General features: G+C 45.9%; 1 protein-coding gene across 1 annotated transcript in view; it reads right to left on the bottom strand.

Annotated features, from left to right (window-relative positions):
* Positions 1–15,026, bottom strand: part of LOC147703663 (putative DBH-like monooxygenase protein 2) — a 301,023-nt gene that overhangs the window by 153,625 nt on the left and 132,372 nt on the right. The window contains exon 6 of the mRNA XM_086932002.1: positions 910–1,012. Coding sequence (XP_086788128.1) covers positions 910–1,012 — 103 coding nt within the window. The remainder of the gene's footprint in view (positions 1–909; positions 1,013–15,026) is intronic.

The raw sequence follows: 15,026 nt of genomic DNA, 5'->3' as shown, positions 1-15,026 counted from the left end.
GATGTCATGCCCTGTGATGTCACACCCATTCTGCATAACTTAGTAAGTACCCTACTTCAGTTTTTAAGGACTTGAGCCCTGGGCGTGATTACAAATTGACTGGCTTTAAACAGCCCTTACAGATTGTGCAGATTGTGGTGCTGAAACAACAGAGTGCTAAGGAACCCTCCAGAGATTCTGATTTGAGCAGCAAGGAAGGAATTCACCACCCAACTTAACAATCATCTACAAAAAGCCATGGCAAAGCCAACAGGTCAGGATTTGATGTACTAACGCATTTAGTGTTCGTACAATAGAGCAAAAAACTCGTATGAGAGCAAGGTGAGCCAACGGGGGAGGGTGTGGGGGCTTTGGCTGTAAAGTAGTCCCTAAAGCAGATGACTATAAGCAATTGAGTGGAGGCAGAAAATAGCGCCCCAAAACAACGAATAGCATTAGGTGAAGAATAAATAATCCACTGGCTGAACTAAGACACGGTTGACAAAGTCTCAAACCAATCGCTGAGAAAGATTTGCCCAAGATCGCTACTGGTTTGAGGAGTTGGATAAAAAGGTCATCTGATGTATATTGTTAGCAGTAGGTCTGTTTGACAGCTGTACTGTCAAAACTCAGACCTGGAAAGGCATGGCTGTAAGGGTTCAGGATGAATGGAGTCAGGAAGGAGGGGCTAAATTATTCACTAGCATTTTATTGCATATCTTATGCATTTTCAAATCTTTCTCTATCAGTCTCAATGCTTTTGGCTATAAAGAACTTGGATTATACAATGCAGTGATGCTTTCATTTTAAACACCTTTACATTTCCTGTATGCCTGTTAGTGGACCTTAATGTTGACTTTGTGAATGGCTTCAAGGTGTTTTGAGTCAATACAACACTGCAGCGGTAATCAGCTTATTCACCTACAGTACCTGGCAGGGCGTGGAAGTTGTTGTAGTGAATTTCGAGCATGACGTAGGAAGGATCTCCAACAGCCCCCATAGATACCCCAACATTGCCAGGGAATTGAAAGGCCTGAACATCAAAAGAGAGGTAGAGAAAAAAGTCAAACCTTAGTGAGACATCTTAGATACTTTTCATAGAGCTAACTTTCAAGAGGTTCCCCCGCCCAGCCTCCAGCAGAAATGTTCCCTCTTACAAAGGATTTTGAGATTTAAAATAGTGAATCAGTTAGCCCAAGGCTCTTTTCGAGGTAAAGGTGGTTCTCCCCGCAAGAATAATTTTCAACAAACATCGGCAAAGACAATAGGTATGAGTTTAATGTGGCAGTGGTGGTGGTAACTGAGTGAATGGATGAGAGGTGCAGGTGCAGGTGGGGGAGTGGTGTCAGGAGAATGGCAGAAGATGCAGGTGCAGCTCAATATTGCGTGGTGAAGCAGAAATAAAAAGAGGAGCACAATGAGGTCCAGCATTTGAAATGATTTCAACACTAGTACTTTGCAGCAGGGATGTGTAGAGAAAGAGGCTAGATACACTGTCTCTATGGAATGCATCAACACACTGCAGAATAGTTCATTTTTTGAATTTATTTATTTAATGCATTTTTATATAGCGGAAACTTTACCCAAAGTTGTTAGAGCGCTTTACAAAAGAACCAGGTAAGTTACAAAAGGTACACAAGATGGACTTAATATGCTAACAAGTTACATATATACAGTTACAATGTAATTCACTGCGAGCTAGGACCATTCCTGCTCTCTGAACAGGGCACTGTCTGTGCAGTTGCCAGTGGCTGTTGAACTGTACCAAAGCCTGTCACCTTTAGAAAAACAGACAGGTTGGTGGACAATGGCAGTGGTGAAGATGTGTTTTCACAATGCTTAACTATGCTACTTATCCGTTCTTTCCACCAACATGGAAGCTAACCTCCCTCAAATTCTGTGCACCATACACCTATTGTGCAAAACATACCTTAACAAGAGGGGCGACTGTCAGTTCTAATCGCTTCGGACATACTACAGTACTGGTTGTTAGCCTTGTATTTTATTATTGTATTTGCTGTAAATCTTGTATTTTATTATTGTATTTGCTCCCCTTATGTCTTTATGTCATTATGTTTCATCGACCAGCCCATTCTTCACTTACGCCAGGTTTATAAATGGTCTTTTATGTGAGCCCTATTTGATTCAATGCCTCTGTAGATTCCCCATTTGACTCATGTACTGATCGGTTACCTTCGCTTCCCTCAAATTGTAAAGCGCTCTGATATCCTTCGGGATCAAATTCGCACTATATAAAACTTTATAAATAAATAAATGAATACAGACTGATTTAAAGAGATAATGTTGGTCAATCAATTTAGGATATGAAAAAAAGTGCAGTGATTAGGCGAACTTCATTAAAATGGCTTGAAATCATTACTGGTTGTGTCTGTTCTCTTCCAATCATCTTAAAATCCCAAAGACTCAGGATATCTATCAGGTTATGCTGCAGCACCGCAAGGATACTAAATTGGAGAACTTAAGAACTCAAGGAGCAGTGCGGAGACTCCAAAGCACGGTTCGTAGAGTTGCTAAGACTTGTAGTGAACTTGCATCCAGAGTAGTGGAGGCTGAAGAAAGAATTTCATCGATGGAAGATGCAATGACCCAACAGAAGACGCAGATTACCGGTTTATTATCCTTGCGTGATGACAGTGACTGGAAACTTGTTGACTTAGAGAACAGGTCAAGACGGAACAACCTACGGGTCCTGGGTATACCAGAGGGAAGCGAGGGGAAAAATATACGTCAGTTTACTATAGATCTGTTTACTGAAGCCTTTCCCGAGCTAACCCAATGGCAATGGGAAATAGAAATCCAAAGGGCACATTGTTTACGTTTCAATATCAAAGAATCCAGAGGGACTGCAAATATAAAACCAAGGGCAATCCTGATATGCCTGAACAACTTTCTCGAAAGAGAGGCACTTTACGACCTAGCTAGACCTGCCCTGAAACGGAAGGGGAAAGGTACAGAATTCTTTGTAAGGCCTGACTTTTGTCAAGTGACAGTTCAGCAGAGATGGCAGATGCAGCAGCTTATACCCCTCTTCCAGAAAAAAAGGAGCGCAGGCGTTTTTGCTCAATCCAGCCAAGCTTAAGATTATATATAAGGAGAAAACCCAGTTTTTTGCAGCAGAGAACAGGGCTAAGGAATTCCTGGACTCATTATAACAATATTACAACTGAGTGAAATTAATTGATTTAAGTGATAATGATGTCGATATCTGCTGTCTATTTTTAAGGAAGAAGTGAAGTCTTTGCTATCTGTGCTCTCCTTCTTATCTGATCAACTCCTGTGATCGATTCTTTATTGTCTAGTGTTTTTCTCTCTGATATGATACGGGAGAGGGGGGATTGGTAATGGGCAGAACGGGTAGAATGATAGTGAATGACAGTGAGGAGTTGTTATGGCTGAGATACCCGCCACCCCCTCTCAACACAATCCCCAAAAGGAAGGGAAACCGGAAACTGTTCTTAAAGTTTTTGGATGTGGGATGGAGTGACCATCCCGGCCGTATTTATTAAAACAAAAAATTTAAAACATTAAACGTTTCATGTTATGTACAATTTCATTATCACATTACGATGTTTGGCTAACCTTAACATAATCTCTAATACAGAGGTTCTCCTAGCCGAACTAGCATCCTACAAAACATTCTCTAAGAACACTGAAATTGTACATCCTAACGTTTAAGGGCCAACGGCAAGGTCATAACCGGTGTCAAGATCCCTAACCAGACTTACCCCTCCCACTTAGGAGGGGCGATGGCACAGGGGCTTACCACAAGTGCAACTACTAACAATTTCCCTTGACTTGACGGGGGCACTTAAGACTCGACGCCATTTAAAGGTCGTTCGAACACTTGTGTGTGGTATCTAGAAGGTATCGTTGACCTCTCCCCACCCCACACAACTTACCGCATCTGCCGTCGCAGATGACACTAGCCCCGGGAAATTCCCCAGGAGGGGGCTGTAACCCCTCCTACAAAGGAAGGGGCCTTGACCGCCTTTCCTTTACTTCCGGCGACCCGCCCTTAGACGGGACCGCCTCCCCACTGAGGGGCCAATGGCCACCTCTCCCGAGCGCTCCCATCCGTGTTGGGTGACGCCCACTCATAGGGATCTACCAATTAGTGCTCACCGATCATGACCTTACCGCCTACCAAAAATAAATACGACAGTTCTTCAACCTATGAAAACATTGGTCGCTACGACCGAAGGAACATGCTAAAAAATGCAACCTCACATCAAATCACTTTAATCGTAACAACCTAAACGATATTCACCCTCTTTATTAACCACAAACTGATACTGTTATAGCCTGTAAACGAAACGGAAAAAACACACTTATCAATTCACTTTATTGCACAACAACTTTGCTGTCCTCAGGGGCTGGTGGGTGGGTCAAAATTGGCTCTTCGTTCCGTCCCGAGCTCACGTGTAGCGAGGAGGTGCAGCTTCGGAGCACAAGAACAAGAGGACGTCTTCTGGTCTTGCGCCTTCTTTTATCCGTCTTCAGGGCGGGCGAAAACCCGCCCCTGCCCGCCCCGGGGGCGTGGCTGGCTGCGTCGGTGTCTAGGCCAGCCCACTCTAGGGCGGGAAAAGGCGCGCCCCGGCTACGCCGCTTCGGGCATACCAGCCGAGACGCGCCTCCCGCCCAAAAATGGCTTCCCGGGGGGATCGAGGCACTCATCCATACGTTCGGGGGGACCGAGTGGTCGCCCCTTTCCATATGGCTGAGATACCCGCCACCCCCTCTCAACACAATCCCCAAAAGGAAGGGAAACCGGAAACTGTTCTTAAAGTTTTTGGATGTGGGATGGAGTGACCATCCCGGCCGTATTTATTAAAACAAAAAATTTAAAACATTAAACGTTTCATGTTATGTACAATTTCATTATCACATTACGATGTTTGGCTAACCTTAACATAATCTCTAATACAGAGGTTCTCCTAGCCGAACTAGCATCCTACAAAACATTCTCTAAGAACACTGAAATTGTACATCCTAACGTTTAAGGGCCAACGGCAAGGTCATAACCGGTGTCAAGATCCCTAACCAGACTTACCCCTCCCACTTAGGAGGGGCGATGGCACAGGGGCTTACCACAAGTGCAACTACTAACAATTTCCCTTGACTTGACGGGGGCACTTAAGACTCGACGCCATTTAAAGGTCGTTCGAACACTTGTGTGTGGTATCTAGAAGGTATCGTTGACCTCTCCCCACCCCACACAACTTACCGCATCTGCCGTCGCAGATGACACTAGCCCCGGGAAATTCCCCAGGAGGGGGCTGTAACCCCTCCTACAAAGGAAGGGGCCTTGACCGCCTTTCCTTTACTTCCGGCGACCCGCCCTTAGACGGGACCGCCTCCCCACTGAGGGGCCAATGGCCACCTCTCCCGAGCGCTCCCATCCGTGTTGGGTGACGCCCACTCATAGGGATCTACCAATTAGTGCTCACCGATCATGACCTTACCGCCACAGGTCCGGATAGTTGACCGGCTATCCGGACCCCCCACAAAACTCCTACCTATAGGTCATGCTTTAAAGATTTTAACCAGGCTAGGAAGTCTCCTATGAGTAACTCGTTCCCCGCCCTCGACAGATGCACACCATCCCCCAGATACATACTATCATCATTAATACAATTATGCGAGATTGAATGCAATGTCTTGGACCGGAACAACCTACTTACTTTGTTATTCAACTTTTTAACAGAATGATTCAAAGCAGGGATCGAGATAGCCCCCCGCCACACTTTTCGTGGAATCATATGAGACCACGCAATTAGGCACCCCGGAACTCTCCTCGCTAACCAACTTACCGTGGAAAGCATAGCCTCCAGGAGCAGTCGTCTACCGGTGGTGACCAAATCATTGCCCCCCAAATGTACTATGACTATGGACGGCGGTGACCTCATCCGCCCTAACAGGCCCTCAAAAAATTCCTGAAACTGGTCAATACAGAGACCGCCCCTTCCGTAGAAGGACACTCTGTACCCGTATTCCCCAGCTATGTGAATCATGTCACCTGCTTTGAATACGTCTGCGGCCCGTCTCACGTATGAGTGGCCCACGACCCACACCTCCTTCTTCACAGCCGGTGACGTGCGACCGCTGGCCTGGTGTTGGGTCGACTGCTCAGTTTGCCCTGCCGCGTAAGCTTGCACAACTGAAAATAAACAAAAGACAAGAGGCGTGAGTACATGAATACAGCTTCACAACATGTGCAATCGCACGTACCTCTTATAACAATTGGAGGACCAACGCCCCACACGTTTCACTTGTTCTACATTAAGACCCCTGGCTGTAGCTTCAGTGGCAGCCCCTATGCGAAAGGAGTGGGTCCCAAATTCGCCCGGGTCCAAGCCCGCTGCGGCAATGGCCATTGCAAGCACCCGTTGAAACTGAAACCTCGTCAGCGGGGTGGCGTCTGCATGCCTCAACAATGTCCCCCCCCATGCTGCCACTCTCTGTGCTAGGTAATCTTCTAAGCACTGTACCGGACACATGGATGACTCGGGGTTCCTGCGAATGATCGTACAGTCCCCTCTCCCATCTTGGTCAGTCTTAGACCGGGGAAAGGAGACAATCATCGCGTCCCCCCTGATCTGAACATGCTCCCTGCACAAGCCCCCCGTCACATCCTGTTTGTTCCTTGCAACCAGCTCACTAACTCTCATAGCCCCGTGAAACGCCAGCGTAAATGCAGTCCGGAACAAACAGGTCTCAAAAGGGGACGAGCATGTATTCGGGAGTGTGGCCAGTAACAGGGACAACCTGTCTAGACCTATCGGTCGCCTCACATCTACTCTGCGACCCTCTAGGCGTTGCCACCCACGCAGCGCTTTCTGTACTGTGAAAGACGCTGTTGGGTCCAGGATGCCATGGGCCCTGGCAACAAAGGAAATGGCGGCACGATGCCTTTGGGCCGTAGCCACCGATTTCCCAGCCCTGTGTAAAGACATAAGAAAGAGTACTACCCACTCTTCCTGACCCCAAAGACCCCCTCTCTCTGCCCCCAAAAAGGCTAAATAGGCCTGGAACGCCCCTTCATATGCCTTCCTTGTCCTGGGTGCTAGACTCTCTCCCACGAGGTGACGAAGTTCGGGGCACCGAGAGACCAGAGAGCTTCGGGGAAGGGTGCCGGCTCCGGGTCCGCTGAAGGAAGGAAACCCGAGAAAGCCTGCATGTGAAAACGAGACAGTGCATCAGCAGCCTGATTCATCACTCCTGGGACATGTTTTGCTCTGAAAACCACGTTCAGTTGCATACATAGTAAGACAATTTCTTTGAGCAGCCTCAAAATCAATTTACAATGGGCTGACTGACTGTTGATGCACTCTACTACGGTCATATTGTCGGACCAAAAGACTACAGAATGATCCCTGAAACCTTCTGGCCAGGTTCTCAGGGCAACGAGAATGGGAAATAATTCAAGGAAAGCGATATTACTCGTTAGCCCCTTCTCGTGCCACCATAGGGGCCATCTTTGAGCAGACCAGCTCGTGCCGAAGATGGCGCCAAACCCTATGCTTCCTGCTGAATCCGTCCATAGCCCTAGCTCTTCCGAGGACACGGCTGGCTTGTTCCAGACGACTCGGCCATTGAAGTCCGCAAGGAATGCTAACCATATCCGCATGTCCTGGCGGACCTCAGCCGATAACCTCGTGCGATGATGACCCTCCTTCAGGCCGATCATCGCTTGGGCAATGGAGCGGGAAAAAGGGCGAGCCATTGGGATTACTCTCAAGGCAAAATTCAACTTCCCCACTAATTGTTGCAACTGATGCAGTGTAACCTTGGGTGTGTTCAAACATACTCGGAGGGCTGACCCGAATTGTAACACTTTGCTAGCCGGTAAACGGAAACACCCCTCCCTTGAGTCCAACTCGATCCCCAAAAACTCGAGGCAAGTCGTGGGACCCATAGTTTTACCCGGTGCCAACGGCACACCAAAATGACCCATCAACCCACAGAATTCGTTTAAGGCCTGGGCACATTCGGGATTTCCGGCGGGGCCAAGGAACAAAAAGTCGTCAAGGTAGTGCATCACATTTCGAAAACCCGTCTTTTTAGTAAACACCCATTGCAGGAAAGTACTGAATTGCTCAAAATAGGCACATGATATAGAGCACCCCATTGGCATACACTTATCCATGTAAAATGATCCCTGGAACCCGAATCCCAAAAGACGCTGGTCGTCTGGGTGTACCGGGAGCAACCGGAACGCTGACTCGATATCGGATTTCGCCATCAACGTCCCGGGCCCCAGGCGATTCAAGATGGCCACTGCCTCATCAAACGATGCGTATCGCACCGAACAAACTTCAGGATCAATTGCGTCGTTCACCGAAAGGCCGTGTGGCGCAGACAGATTATGGATCAGACGAAACTCACCTGGGTCCTTCTTGGGGACCACCCCTAACGGAGAACAAACAAAATCCGGTACCGGGGGTACACTAAACGGGCCAGCGACCCGTCCCCGGCTAACCTCTTTCTGAATTTTTTCCTGCACCACAGATGAATGTTGTAAAACAGAAAGCTGATTCTTGCAAATCCCTACACCCTGAAAGTCCCCTACCGGGATGCGGAAACCATGTGTAAAACCGTTCCGCAGCACCCCGGCAGACGCACGATCGGGGTAATCACTGAGCCAGGGGATCATTGCCAAGGTATCAATCGGGGTCGGTAGAGGCGCCCCTCGGACTAAATTAGACCTGTTTGGCGCCTCCCTTGCCCCCATTCTCACCCGTTCTGGCTCTGCACGCTGACTCAGGATGGGATGACCCACACGTACTACATTCGTGTTTAAATTTACAGGACCCCGGAGGCCTGGTACATTTCCCTTTGTTGAAGTTATAACAGAAACCCTTTCTCCCGTTATTACCTGCGGGCCTCGACTGGTCGTCGGTGCTCGTACTTGGTCGAAAGGGCGACCCCACATTTTGGCGGGAGTAGTCAACAACATTACTCCCGACCAATGGCATTCGTAACATTCCCGATTCTTTCATTTTATCCCACGTTAAAGAATCGTAACAATCCCAGGTCAAACTCTTGTTATGTTCTTTTTCCTTCCTGAACAGGTTATCATAACAAAACCAATGGTTACCTTGATACGCCGTCGAGTAACCCATAATTCGTGATTGGTAAACGGGAAACTCAGGAAGCAACTCAGGCCTACGTTCCCCCAAAATCGACGTAAAAATACCCCAGGCATTGCCCCAGTTCCCAATGTTCTCATTTACCTTAAAGGCGGCCATTTTTGCGCGCCAAACACTCGGATGCATTAGGTCCTTCTGACTTTTTACATGCTCCACATCGTAATGATCAACAAGCAAGGAAAAAATATTCACGTATTCCCCTGCCCAGATCTTTTCCTTTATGGCTAAAGGCACATGCTGTCCCAATCTCTCTCTACGAGAGGGTGCTGACTCGTCCCGTGCAATCGGCAATGGCCGCTTACCTGAACCGGACGCAGCTTCTGCCGCTTGCGGCTTGTCTATCCCTGCCAACGGTGCGGACACTCTAGCTGCCACCTTCTTCTCGCGAAGTTTTTTGATCAGCGCCTGTGCCTCAGCAGCCGTGGCGCCATCACTGCTATCCCCCAACCATGCCGCTAGCTGTGCTGCCAGCTCGGGGGGCATGTCTTCCTTAGGTGTCGGGGTGACGACAACGGGGATTGGATTCCCCTCGATCGGTACTGGGGTCGGCGCCTCGAGCGGGGCAGAGGGAGCCGGGGCGTCCCCCCCAGCTGGAACCCTTTTCGATCTCTTAGGTCTCCCTCCAGCCGGTGGTTGGCCCGATCCCTCCTCCCCATCTCGCTCCGCCAGCCGCTTCTTTATGTCGGACATATCCTTAAAAAGGGCCCGAACCATCTGCTCGGTCGTCATTCTCTTTGGGCCTTTCTTGGGCATCTCTCCGACGAAGTCTCTGAAAGACAAAGAAAAAGATCAAAACGCTCAAAATTGGCTCTTCGTTCCGTCCCGAGCTCACGTGTAGCGAGGAGGTGCAGCTTCGGAGCACAAGAACAAGAGGACGTCTTCTGGTCTTGCGCCTTCTTTTATCCGTCTTCAGGGCGGGCGAAAACCCGCCCCTGCCCGCCCCGGGGGCGTGGCTGGCTGCGTCGGTGTCTAGGCCAGCCCACTCTAGGGCGGGAAAAGGCGCGCCCCGGCTACGCCGCTTCGGGCATACCAGCCGAGACGCGCCTCCCGCCCAAAAATGGCTTCCCGGGGGGATCGAGGCACTCATCCATACGTTCGGGGGGACCGAGTGGTCGCCCCTTTCCAAATGTCCTTAGATATGTATTTCCAGGGGAGGTAGTAACATGAGCACTAAGATTATCACGAGCATTGTTCTTTATTTTAGGTCTTGGCTTATTTAAGTTACTCGCTGTTGGGGGATGGGTTATGATTGGAGGTATGCACACCTCACTTCTCTTTCCATCACATATGAGGACCCAGTTCTTCCTTTGCCTTTTGTGGGAGGGGTCTTGGGAAGGAGTGGGTGGGCGTGGGGGGGTGGGTGTGGGTGGAGGGGGACAGGCAAGTACAAGTACAAGTACAGAGCAGAATCTTTGTTCGTATTGCGATATTACAAGTTATGTATCAAGTTAGTGGTGATTAAAAATGGACACATGGTAGATACTCTCAGGGTGGAAGTCAGTAGAAATGTATTATACTATGGACTTATTCAGACACGATATATGATTTTTTCGTTATGATTATGGCTAGGCTTAGAATATGCTCATGGAATGTGTGCAGGCTTAATGACAGGAAAAAGAGAGGAATTGCGGCGCAAATTATTCAGACTCCAAGATGTGACTTGCTTTGTTTACAAGAAACTCACCTGGAATGGAATAACAAACATTTGCTTTCGGATTTGGGTATGGAGACTGTAGGAGTCTCTAGACAAGGTTCAACAACTAGAGGAGTGGCAATTTAAAAAAAAGGGAAGTGGTATCTGTAAAGGCGTTAAAACTGATGCTTGAGGGAGGTGGGTGATTACGGATTTCTGGCTAGGGGATAAATCCTGGACAATATGTGCCATATATGGCTCAAATCTCGACGAACCCGAATTGTTAAATTTTCTCCGCTTGGAACTCGCAGAATGGCCTGCTCCGCTTATAATGTGCGGGGATTTTAACATTAATCTTGAGGCACAATTTGATGTTATCCATGATGAAGGGTATCCTGGTAGAAAAGTTAAAGTTTATAAGACCTTAAGAGGTTTAGTGAACGAATTCGGTCTGGGTGATGTAGGATTTGAAAAAAATTTGGGTGCTCCGGGATATACTTTTCTTTCATTCCCTCACCAGAAGTTTTGACTATTTTTTTGTAACATCTAGATTAATTAATGATCTTGATTATGTTATCTTCCCTAAAATATTCTCTGACCATAACCCCATCTTGATAGAAGTCCCTACAGTAGAAAAAATAGCAAGGCCCTCACGCAATCAGTGGACATTTGAACAAAAATTACTAGCAGACACTTCCTACATAGAGCACATGGGGAAATGGATAAATGATTTTATGGGATTTAATCGTGGCTCTACCTCTTTACAGTGGAGAAGTGTGGCTCAATGATTAGAGCAGCAGACCCTGATGCAGAGGTCTAGCCCGGGACCAGGGTTCAATTTCCCAACTCGGCGGGTCTTGGGCTCAAAATTCCAGGGACCTGATAATTCTCGCCTCGGGGCCTATTCCAATCATGGAGTCCCACTCTGCAACTCTAGGCAATAGCTTGCTTAATCTCCACAACGGCCCCCACAACGCTAAGGATGCCTGGCCTCCACTTTGGGGGTGCCCAGGAGTGGACGCCTCACAGGGAAAGCCAGGATGGGTTCCACAGCGGTATTTGTACAAGCGCCTTGAGACCCTTGCGGGTGAGTAGTGCGCTATACAAGTATCAATTTATTATTTATTTACAAATGGTTTGGGATGCACTGAAATCGGTGATACGGGGTGAAACACTATCATATTCCATAAATAAACAAAAACAATTTCGAGTTAACATGGCTTCGCAATTTAAAAAGTTACAAAACTGCGAATCTAAGCTTATAACAGCAATGAGGTTATCATTAGATACTGAAGATATAAAATCTGAATTAGCAATCCAAAAGTCAAGGGTGTACGAGAATTTTGCTCAGAAACTAGCTGAACAAATAGCTCTTAACCAGGCTAAAATGTATGAAGTAGGAGAAAATACTGGACGAATCTTAGCTAAGAAAATCCACCAAAACGAAGCTAATAATTCAATAAAAAGTATTCAGGATCACTCTGGTCAAAGCGTGGAAAAATAGAAGAGATTCTTGAAGTGTTTAGACAATACTATTCTGATCTTTATATGGAGGAAAATCTCATGTACACAGTAGAAAGCTTTTTGGATTATAATAAAGCAGGATCTATGACTAGATTAACAACAGAGCAGTCTTTAATCCTAGAAAGAGATTACTTGGGAGGAAACGGAAGCGGCTATTCTTTCTTTGGCATCTGGTAAGGCCACAGGGCCTGATGGAATTCCCTTAGAATTTTATAGAATGTTCCGACATATATTAAAAGAAGATTTAATTTTGACTTTTAAAGAGGCACAGAATGGCAGACCACCAGAGTCATGGAGACACTCAATTATATTGGCCTGTTTGAAACAAGATAAACCATCCATCTTACCGTCTTCCTATAGGCCGATCTCTTTAATAAATGCCGATAGTAAGATCTATTCGAAGATTCTGGCCACCAGAATTTCCAAGATAATATCCCCTATAGTTTCAAACTTCCAACATGGTTTTATTTCTAATAGGGATACCACATACCATATTCGGTGTCTTATTGCTGTTATGGACTGGGCTCAGGCGACAAAGACGCCTATAGGAATTACCCTGTTGGATGCCGAAAAGGCATTCGACAGGGTAACATGGTCGTATTTGTGGGATGTGGTGAGCCAGAAAGACTTTGGACCTAGAATGTTGCAGGCTTTGAAAGCTTTATATGCTATGCCAACTGCCTCCATTAAAATAGCAGGAAATGAATCCGCTCCTCTACTGATATCTAGAGGAACCCGACAAGGATGCTCATGTTCCCCACTTTTATTTGACCTATATATTGATTTTTTTTAAATAAACTGAATTATGCTAAAGATATAGAGCCTGTCAAAATTTCTAGGATGAATTATAGAGCATTAGCTTATGCAGACGACATCGTAGTAATTACAACAAACATTCAAAAAACAATTCCAGTTATAGAAAATTTGGCATGTCAATCCGGCTCCTTTTCTGGCTATAAATTAAACACTTCCAAAACCCAAATATTATATTTTGCAGAAGATCCTTTGCCTCTTACGCATTTCAAAACGGTCTCAGAGGCTACCTACTTAGGCATTAAAATTGGCACCCCACTGTCTGATATCCCGCGTACAAACTTTGAGGCATCTTAAAAAAAACAATTCAATGTTGGAAAGAATAAATCACCTTCATTTTTCACTAACTGGCCGGGCCAATATCTTAAAAATGGTGGTCCTTCCAAAGTTTTTATACATGTTTCGTGCGATTCCTTTAGAATTCCCTCCTATCTGTTTTACAGAGCTAGAGTGAATGTCGACCAGAATCCTATGGAGTTATAAATGACATAGGCGAGCATATAAAAAATTCTTCTACAAAAAGAAAGAGGAGGGTGGGGTATTCCTTACTTTCTGTATTATTATTTGGCTGCTGTTTTACAGTATATAGGTCCATTGGTGACTGGCGATAAAGCTAGACTAGCTCCGTGTCATTCCCCATCCATTTATGAATTTGCTTTAGGGAAGGAGTATAAAGCAGCCCTAACAAAAATAATTGAAACTAGCTATTTTAAAAAGACACGATTCAAGGTTCTGAGAACTGCACACAAGGTATGGATATTAATCAAATGTCAAAGCGGAATATCGAATATAACACTATATACTCCTCTTGATGCTTCGCACATATTGCCATCGATTTGGCAAGATAATGTGAGGTCTAGATGGAACTTGAAGGGCATTGGCTGGCTTGATGACATAATTTCTAATGGCTCTCTTTTATCTTTCATGGCCCTACAGGATAAATTTAACCTATCTGGCTCTGATTACTTTAAATACTTTCAAATTCACAGCTATATTACTAAACTAAATACACCTTTAGATAGAATACCTATTATGGACAGCTTACACAAGAAAACGCCAATCGGTATGTGTTATAAATTATTGTTAGAAACCTGCCTTGATGATTTGGAATCAACTCAAGGAAAATGGGCAGTAAAACTGGAAGTGGAATTAGTCCATTTAGAGTAATCAATCAAATTAGCTAAAGAAGTCTTAATTACAGGACGCTCCAGAGCACAACATTACATGGCAATTTTTGATCTCTACTTTACTCCCAATAAGATATCGAAATGGCAGACTTCGGTGGGAACAGTGTGTAGAAGATGGGGGGAGGCTCCTGCAGATGCAACACACATGTTTTTTCATGCTTAAAATGAAGGGACTGCTATCTTCCATTGAAAAATTCTTGACTATGGGCCATATGTATCAAGATACCCATTTGCGATTCTCAAATAGCGATTTTTAAGGAATCACTATTTGAGAATCGCAAATGGGTATGTATGTACAAAATCGTATTTTGTTTGTTATTCCGTAATTGCGATAAGCAAATTGCGAATCGCAATTAAGGAATACTTTCCCATTCATTTCTATGGGCCAGGAGGCCCATAGGAATGAATGGGAAATAATTCACAATTTGCGATTCGCAATTTGCTAATCGCAAATTGAGAATAATTTCAAGGGTGCAGGGGTGTCCAAAGGACACCCTGTTGCACCCCTGAAATATGCATGGGTGCACATGTGGTGCACATACATGCCCTAAGGGCATGTATGTGCGTCACATGGCACTTTGAAAAATGCAAAAATATGCATTTTTAAAGGAATTCGCAACTTACCACCAACTAGTAGTTGGTGGTAATTTGCGATTCCTTAAGGCAAATTTGCGAATTTTTTGGGCTTTTTACATTGTATTTAAGGAATCGCAAAATTTG

This window comes from Lissotriton vulgaris, chromosome 7 (assembly GCF_964263255.1).
Source record: "Lissotriton vulgaris chromosome 7, aLisVul1.2, whole genome shotgun sequence".
In the NCBI taxonomy this organism is placed as follows: Eukaryota; Metazoa; Chordata; class Amphibia; order Caudata; family Salamandridae; genus Lissotriton; species Lissotriton vulgaris.
This window is presented reverse-complemented; position numbering and strand designations above follow the sequence as displayed.